Genomic DNA, 9,709 nt, shown 5'->3' on the forward strand with positions numbered 1-9,709 from the left:
TCCTGCCCCTCTCCATCACTTTTTTAAATTTTTTTTAAAGCAAACCCCTCTAGTGTTGTTTTTTTTCCCTCAATGCTTTGCGGTTTCGAGGCCAAGGATCCTGGCTACTTGACTTGACAATGTGGGGAGCAGAGGGCCCCTTTTTATCATTGTCCCCTCTTTCAAGGGTTCACAGTTACTAATGAAAAGTCTGTCCACTGACACTGGCTTTGATCGTGGTCTAGGGAGTTGGGCCTCATTAAAAGGACACTTTGGGATTTTGTCAGTCTACTTCTCCAGAGTCAGATGAACTCGTGGATACCATTTGTATGTCTCTGTGTCCTGTGTGGATGTAGTTTTGTGAGCCCATAAACTTCCAGTCATCACACAAACGCTAGCTTGCAATTGTTTTAGTTAGCAACTTCCTTCAAACTGCACGCAGAGACATAAAAATGGTATCAATGAGTTAATCTAACAGTGGGGAAGTAGGTAAAGGGCCTCCATGCCAAAATCCTGAAGTATCCCTTTAACAGCTTATGTATTTGTGTCTTTAAGTAGTCCGTTTCTTGGTTGGCACACTTTTTTTCCCTATAATGTCTTGCTTTGTTTCTTTCACATTCTCCACATTTGTTTTACATTGTTGTTGCTGTACACATTTGCTCGCACTGTGTGACTCTGATTTGTTTTTGTATTTTCAAGGCATTAGTGTGAGTTCTTTCCTTTTCCGTGGGCCACATATGTCCTTTACACAATCATTTGGATGCCTGTATTCTAATGGCTTGCTGCTACAAACAGTTGAATCTATTCACCAAAACAAATCTAGGAACAGTAAGTAATGGGGGCAGTAAAAACCACTTTTTAGGAAACAGCAGAACCTACACTACTGTTCAAAAGTTTGGGGTCACTTAGAAGTTTCCTTGTTTTTGAAAGAAAAACCCATCTTTTGTTCATTAAAATAACATCAAATTGATCAGAAATACAGTGTAGACATTGTTCATGTTAGAAATGACTATTGTAGCTGGAAACGGCTGATTTTATTTTATATCTACCTATGCGCACAGAGGCCCATCATCAGCAACCATCACTCCTGTGTCCCAATGCCACATTGTGTTAGCTAATCCAAGTTTATAATTTTAAAAGGCTAATTGATCATTGGAAAACCCTTTTGCAATTATGTTAGCACAGCTGAAAACTGATGTCCTGATTAAAAAAGCAATAAAACTGTCCTTCTTTAGACTAGTTGAGTGTCTTGCAACAGTGCAAGAGGTCCAGTACATTCGTGTCTAGTTTGAGAAACAGAAGCTTCACAAGTCCTCCACTGGCAGCTTCATTAAATAATACTCGCAAAACACCAGTCTCAACATCAACAGTGAAGAGGTGACTCCGGGATGCTGGCTTTCTAGGCAGGGTTTTCTGATCAATTAGCCTTTTAAAATGATCAACTTGGATTAGCTAGCACAACGGGCCATTGGAACACATGAGTGATTTTTGCTGATAATGGGCCTCTGTGCGCCGTTTCCAGCTACAATAGTCATTTCCAACATTAACCATGTCTACACTGTATTTCTGATCATTTTGATGTTATTTTAAATGGGTGTTTTTCTTTCAAAAACAAGGACATTTCTAAGTGAACCCAAACTTTTGAACTGAAGTGTGTATATATACTTTTTTATCAGGTGAGAAACTGAGCCAGCTCATACAGGTATACTGTTTGACATGTACCACAAGGATAAAGCTGGCGGCAAGCTAGAAGCGAGGTCGAAGTTTGGGTGGTTCTCGGAAACGAAGCTAAATAAACAAACTAGCCAGCTGTTTGTCAGAGCTGTTTGCAGTTGGCCGCTTGCTGTGGACTGGGCAGACTAAATCCTCTAACTTTGCGATCTCATCTCTGGTGAACTATGCAGACAGTCTTCAAGATGGTAGTCCGGTATGCAAACATAGTGGAAACATAACCAAACTGTCCCCAAGTTATGTTCACACAAGCAGTTTTCCATATTTAGCTTGAAAGATGATGGCAAGCTACCTAACTTAGAGGTGGCTGTTTGCCAGTCAGCATAGCTTGTGGAATACTATGTGTGTTATGCACTGGGCGTGCGACCCTAGCCCCCTGTGTCTTCGGTCAAGAAGACGATGCAAGCCGTTGATTCACTGTGAACACTTTAATTCCACAGTAACCAGAATAATGGTGAATATGTAGTCGTGCAAATTTCTACTAGAGAAAATGAATGATAATACAACATTAGTAACGTATAATAATTCACTAGATGAAACATTGACATAGGTATACAATAGGAAATAAGCAGGGGAAATATGCATAAATAGTCATAAGGAATGTACACAAACATAATGGCAAGAATATTTATGCATACATAAATAAGTGGTTGGGATATATACATAATAGGTGATACACATGTATGCATATATTGTTTGCAATAATAAACCGTGCCACTAGGTAGCAGGTGAGCCCTGTAATGGCTCTAATTGCAAAGGCTGACTGACATCCGTGAACATGCCAAATAGGGCGGTGCTAGGAAACGACACCTCTTTAACGGCTGCATACAAACTCAAAGTAGACCGCCCTCGGCCCTGAACTCTAAGCCCTTGAATGGCATTTTACATCGTCACGTCCGAGTGTTCCTTAAATGTCCCTTGCCCAAGCGAGGGAGAGTGTTGATCGAAGAGGCAACGTCCTTGGTGGAAATCTTGAAGTTTGAACTGTTAACGACGCTGGGCCAATTGTACGCTGCCCTATGGGACTCCCAATCACGGCCGGTTGTATATACAAATGTCATAATTCCCAAAAATATGTTTATGAATCTACGGTTTTATAGGCTCCTCACTATGAGACTAAGCCAATTTTACAACGCTAAAATCAATGTTGTCTAGATACATTTTTTTATCAAGCTAGGTTCATAATTTTGTCTGGCATGCCGAAAATGCAGCCTTGTTGATTAAATGTAAAACTTTGCGGCCACCAGAGTTTGACATGTGACTACAGTTTGTATTTAATTGTGGGTTATATCAACCCTGCAAGTGGCAAGTATATCACTCGCTCCGTCGAGCAAAATCGAGGGCCAAGGGGGCAACGTTTGTGAATTGGATCTCCATTTAAGGTGGCAATAAAACTACATCCGGTTTCAATGGGGATTCCCAGAGGGAAAGTTACTAAGACAAAGGGCTGAGGGACTAAAAATCACGTATTTGGACTGCAGCCTAGTGAGTGATTTATTACCCCATAGAGATTAACAGGCACAAATGCACTGAACTGCCTAAATGGCGTACAGATACATACAACACTGTAGGATAGGAATGGACAGGCCTCCCGGGTGATCTAGGGTACCGCAGTGCTAGCTGTGCCACCAGAGACTCTGGGTTCGCACCCAGGCTCTGTCGCAGCCGGCCGTGACCGGGAAGTCCGTGGGGCGACGCACGGTTAGGGAGGGTTTGGCCGGTAGGGATATCCTTGTCTCATCGCGCACTAGCCCAGTGCACGCTAGCCAGGTGCACGGTGTTTCCTCCGAAACATTGGTGTGGCTGGCTTCCGGGTTGGATTCACGCTGTGTTAAGAAGCAGTGCGGCTTGGTTGGGTTGTGTTTCGGAGGACGCATGGCTTTCGACCTTCGTCTCTCCCGAGCCCGTACGGGAGTTGTAGTGATGAGACAACATAGTAACTACTAACAATTGGATACCACGAAATGGGGGTTAAAATTAAAAGAATAGGAATGTTCAGGCACAAATAACATGCATGTTGTAAGCATACATGGTAACAAAAGGGATAGTAAGTAAGATTATATGGAATATAAACCTGTACATGGCTGTAATGGATATAACAAAATGCTGTTCTGACCACGGTTTACCGCAACGGTGAATGGACCAGTCAGAGGAACAGTAATGGAAGCCTACATAATATGCAGCTTAACAAGGAACGTGAATTATATGTTGTAAACAAATAATGATATATTAATTTGTAATAGACTATATATAAAGGTGAGTAGGCTAGCATAGGCTGACCGGGATGTTAGCAAGGAAAGATGGTAGAAAGTTATATGTGGGGATATACAACAGGCATAGCAAAAGTATTGTAATCAGATTTTTTGCAATCAGATTGTAGATACTTTAGAGTATTACTTTTTGGATTACATGTAAGGATATTTGTAGGGAGAAAAATATGACAGCGTTTTCTCTCATTTATTTTTTTCCCACCTGAGTGAGTCTGACCACCAGTCAGAGACTACTATGATAATCACCAAATGCATTTGGAAACTTTTTGTCTTCTCAGTAGCGGTTGCATGGGTAATATCACTGGGGAAGCCAAGCCAGGACCATGCGGACGCCTCCGAGCGATCGGGTAGGCTGTTTGGAATATTTGACCTACAGCATGGTCAAGCAAGTTAATGTTTACATTTTCGGACAACTAAACAACTATTGATTTAGAACTAAGTAGAGTTACCGCAAATCGCAAAGAAAACAGACGCTGCCTCCAATATTCCAGCACCATTTCAACTTCAACATTTCAACATCATCAAATCATCTATGCTTAGTCTAATAGTGACAACTAAAATATACAAAAAAACAATGTAGTCTGATCAAAATGAGCTAAATATGATGTGGCTGTCCATTGTTCTGATTTGTGTGTGCATGCAGAAAAAAACATGTTGACTCGCCCTACTACAAGCATTTCACTACACCCGCAATAACATCTGCTAAATATGTGTATGTGACCAATACAATTTGATTTGTTGAGAAACACCAATGTCTTCCTCCTCTCATTCATGTTGACGAAACGTTCTATGACTGTCATACAATATACACTTTTATCTTTTGTTGTCATAGGCTACCTGGCTAAAATGCTTGCTCGCTAGCCTAACTTCCTTTCGTGGGCAACATTAGCTAGTTAACATTAGCCTTCTACATATACAGTAGCTACATAGCTATTGAACTTCCAACCTCTCAGTCCAGGGGCACAATGTCTGAATTTATGGTTGGATCAGAATCACTTTTATAATCATTGGTCAGTACGGGGAATTAAGTCAAACCAAATCCCCAACTCCATCCATGGCAAGGAAAGGGCCAATTTTAGCTAGCTATAGCCACCGTAGGACAACACGAAATGCAACAATTGAGGTTGTTTCTGTCATTTACGTATTTTTCTTGAAGCGATGTGAAATCCAAACTGGTGTTTTTTTTTTTGGTGCACCAGGAGCATTCATAGTTGAGCTCACTTAGTTCAGCGCAACGCTGATTGGCTATTCTTTTCTTTCTTTTTTCTTCCCTTGCATTCAATGCTACGGGTGGCAACAATGTCATACTCTTTAAGACTGTGTAACTCTGTTGTTTTTTGTCCCACTGCTTTGCTTTATCTGGGACAGGTCGCAGTTGTAAATGAGAACTTGTTCTCAACTGGCCTACATGGTTAAATAAAGGTGAAATTAAAAATGTAAAAATGTAAATGACCAGACAGCATCAGATAGAAGGCCTACACATACGTGATATACATTCAGCTTATTAGCTGGCTAGCTACCTACTGTGGCTTTCTTAGCGCATTGTTAGCACATTATTGAACTTCGCTTCGCAAAGACTATAATTTGAGATGGTTTACGAAGAACGTATTTTGCCTGCAAGAACCACCCAAAGTTGCACTTCGATTCTACTGTCCCTCCCCCTTAAATATCAAATATATTTGCTAGACCTAGCAGTGGCAGAAAGGTAATTTTGAAAATGCCACACTTTTTCAGATAGTATATGAGAGTATCCACCGTCTTAGACTTCAGATTTTCATCATGCCAAAGTGAAGCGTGTCCGGTCCAATCTAGCATATGCCCAAAGCAAATCAGGTAGCATCATTTTTGTGCTAAAGTGTGAACTCTGAACCAGTTCAGTACTTGTGTGGACTCTTGGCCCACAGCCTCTTTTGCGTACCCTCTCATAGTCTGAAATCTCTTATCACATGCTACACCCGCTGCAACACCCAGCTCTAACACTCTTTCTTAAAATGGGGTTTCAACCTCTTGAATCCTTTGTTTTGTCTCTTGCACCTGCACTTGTAGTTCCTGAAACTAAGGAAGTGGTGATCCACAAGTACAAGACACCCATGGTGAGTTAAACTCTTCCGCTCTTGTGGCTAACGCCATACGCATTCAATTGCCACCAGATCTGTTTTAACAGTACTGCATTGCATATACAGTTGAAGTAGGAAGTTTACATACACTTTGGTCATTAAAACTCGTTTTTCAACCACTCCACAAATGTCTTGTTAAACTATAGTTTTGGCAAGTCGGTTAGGTCATCTACTTTGTGCATGACACAATAAATGTTTCCGACAATTGTTTACAGACAGATTAATTCACTGTATCACAATTACAGTGGGTCAGAAGTTTACATACACTAAGTTGACTGTGCCTTTAAACAGCTTGGAAAATTCCAGAAAATGATGTCATGGCTTTAGAAGCTTCTGTTAGGCTAATTGACATCATTTGAGTCAATTGGAGGTGTACCTGTGGATGTATTTTAAGGTATACCTTCAAACTCAGTGCCTCTTTGCTTGACATCATGGGAAAACCAAAGAAATCAGCCCAGACCTCAGGAAAAAAATTGTACACCTCCACAAGTCTGGTTCATCCTTGGGAGCAATTTCCAAACGCCTTATTTGGAATTAGGACCGAATCACAAACAATAGTACGCAAGTATAAACACCATGGGACCACGCAGCCGTCATACCGCTCAGGATGGAGACTCGTTCTTTCTCCTAGAGATGAACATACTTTGGTGCGAAAAGTACCAGAACAACAGCAAAGGACCTTGTGAAGATGCTGGAGGAAACGGGTACAAAAGTATCTATATCAACAGTAAAACAAGTCCTATATCGACATAACCTGAAAGGCCGCTCAGCAAGGAAGAAGCCATTTCTTCACAACCGCCATAAAAAAGCCAGACTACGGTCTGCAACTGCCCATGGGGACAAAGAAGTCCAGCTATTGGAGTGGCCATCACAAAGCCCTGACCTCAATCCTATAGAGAATTTGTGGGCAGAACTGAAAAAGCATGTGCGAGCCAGGAGGCCTACAAACCTGACTCATTTACACCAGCTCGGTCAGGAGGAATGGGCCAAAATTCACCCAACTTATTATGGAAGCTTGTGGAAGGCTACCTGAAATGTTTGACCCAAGTTTTTTTTTTTATGTAAAGGCAATGCTACCAAATACTAATTGAGTGAATATAAACTTCTGACCCACTGGGAATGTGATGAAAGAAATAAAAGCTGAAATAAATCACTCTATTATTCTGACATTTCACATTCTTAAAATAAAGTGGTGATCCTAACTGACCTAAGACAGGGAATTTCTACTAAGATGAAATGTCAGGATTTGTGAAAAACTGAGTTTAAATGTATTTGGCTACGGTGTATGTATGTAAACTTCTGACATGATTATGAAGAGTAATCCCTTTGACATTACTGCTAAAATGCATGTAATATTAGTTTTTTTCAATGAGCCTTTTTATTTAATCTCTTAAGTATTTTAAAATAATGTAATCCCTTTTTTGTTCATAACACGATTAGTTCTACAGAGCCATGACACCAAATAATAAAGTGAAAGGCGGCAGAAGTAGTATAACTATGCCACAAGTAGCTTGGTCATAGCTACACTTCCCTCATGTTCCGTTTTTTTTTCTTGCTCTCAAACAGGCACACCAGATCTGTTACTCCGTCCTCTGCCTTTTCTCCTACGTGGCTGCGGTGAAGGGGAAGGAAGCAGAAGGCAAGCCCAAGCTTCTATCTCCAAGACCCCTGGCCAGCTAGTCTACAACCCCTCCAACCCCCCCGTGCCTCTCACTCTGCAACAAAGTGGAATCTCGGCCCTACTATGACATTGAGTTCTCACAATCCTTGATCCTACACACCTCTTTACTCCTCTTTGCACCCTGTAAGTACATCTCCAAGAAATACCCTCTACTCTTTGCGCCTTGCCATGTAAGTAAAATTCCTATGGTGTGTGTGTATGTACATGTGATCCCTGGTCTGTGGCATCGTGTGTACACCCTTCCCAACCATGGTCACGTCCACTAGGCTCCTCCCATACAGGCCCAGCCTGATGTCTTGGCCGTAAGCGTGCTTGATCTTCAAGGCGACAGTTCGTTCCCCATCTCTTTCTTCTCTCGTCCTGGCCTGCTGCCAAGGTCTTATTGGTTGTTTTTAATGGGATGGAGACAGCAAGAGGGAGGGATGTGAGCCACAGCTCTGCAAGTCGATAAGAAAGCAACCAACCGCCCCGTCCACTCTCTGCGACTGTGTGATGAATATTCTATGTGGTACTACTGTAAAACTCCAGTCTGTCCAAACCGGTGAAACGTTTAAAAAGTACTCTAGTACTGACGGTTGTCACTTTGTTAATAAATGCTACTTCTGCATGGTGCATCAAACACTGCACGTAAAAGCTTAAGGTGTCATTCCTTTTGATCCCAAAATATCTTGTGTGGTCCAAGATGTGTGCATCTCTTTAGCTTGCCCAGTGTTGCGAAACTACTGTAGTAGTTCTACTGTCAAATGTCTTGTCTGTGGTCCTCTGTATTGAATGTTACTATGGAGAGAAAAAATGCTGTACATTTCAACATAAGATGTTTGCAAAGTGTGGTTTATTCACTAGATGTGCAATACTTTACGTAGTTAGCCAGAGCCAGATCATTGTTCTGTTTTTTTTTATCTTGGCAATTCTGGCTTACACAGAGCAAAGATTGTAAAAAAGGACTTCATTGTCGTACATATTTATTGAAGTAAATAAATATGACCTATTGTTTATACTTGCGAAATCACTATTTGGAGATTCTAGAGATGTGTAAACCTACTGCTGTTATGGTTTTGTCTGTTGGAGAGGTGTGTTAAGTCTTCATGTTGTAGTAAGATAAATCCAATCTAGCCCCATTTCAGCCCAATTGTAAGTGGTGTGTATGTGAGTGTATACATGCATTGTATTGTTTTGCCAGATAAGCAATATATGAATAATACAGCTATATGATCAGGATATTGTTTTTAATGTTTACGTGGCTTTTATTTTTTAGAGATGAAATGCGTGTGTAAGGAACATATTGTTACAACTTCCATGAGGTAATTATTTAAGGTATTTCATTCTTGACAAAAACACTGGTGTAAATATGAGAGTAACTGGATGAGTGTCTCAAAACAGTTTGAAGACAGTAACCGAACATAAGGTATTGTTTGTTAGACTAGTTACATATGAGAACATTACAAAACGGGAGTATTTGAAACCAACCAACCCAATTATTGTGCTAGCTAGCCTACTGCTGTTGAGAAATTGTTGTAAATATGTGTTGGAAAAAAGTATTTATAGAACATGTACAGCTTTGGCAATATCAAAATAAAAGTTGTCAACCAAAGCCCTCCATTTTGTCTCAAATCATTATTTTGCCACAAAGTTTGGATGAACACCTAAATGATGCACATACATATATTTGGAAAACATAAGAATGAAATCTGGAAAACATAAGAATGAAATCTAGAGTCATTATTTGTGAAGATTTAATGCAATACTTGCATGGTCTAAGACAATACCCTTTTTTTTTTAATGATCTCATTAATCTATCATATTTGCCGGTAAAAATAAAAGCCTTTTATAGAATGTCATTAAATTCATAATTCCACATGTATTTTTAAACACCACTGAAATTCCATTCTAAACATTGACAGAGATGGGCTTAAATGTTAATCTTACAATAT

General features: G+C 40.4%; 1 protein-coding gene across 12 annotated transcripts in view; it reads left to right on the forward strand.

The window, feature by feature from the left end:
* LOC115113474 (MAP kinase-activating death domain protein-like) overlaps window positions 1-9,369 on the forward strand; it is an 82,197-nt gene extending 72,828 nt beyond the window's left edge. For 10 of the 12 annotated variants that reach the window (XM_065012974.1, XM_065012981.1, XM_065012976.1 and 7 more), the window contains 2 exons: window positions 6,027-6,073; window positions 7,664-9,369. In XM_065012974.1, coding sequence (XP_064869046.1) covers window positions 6,027-6,073; window positions 7,664-7,777 — 161 coding nt within the window. In that variant the 3' untranslated portion in view covers window positions 7,778-9,369. The remainder of the gene's footprint in view (window positions 1-6,026; window positions 6,074-7,663) is intronic. The other 2 variants (XR_010461718.1, XM_065012983.1) reach the window with 2 other exon arrangements.
* Window positions 9,370-9,709: the final 340 nt, after the last annotated feature.

The sequence above is a fragment of the Oncorhynchus nerka genome, linkage group LG28 (assembly GCF_034236695.1).
Source record: "Oncorhynchus nerka isolate Pitt River linkage group LG28, Oner_Uvic_2.0, whole genome shotgun sequence".
In the NCBI taxonomy this organism is placed as follows: domain Eukaryota; kingdom Metazoa; phylum Chordata; class Actinopteri; order Salmoniformes; family Salmonidae; genus Oncorhynchus; species Oncorhynchus nerka.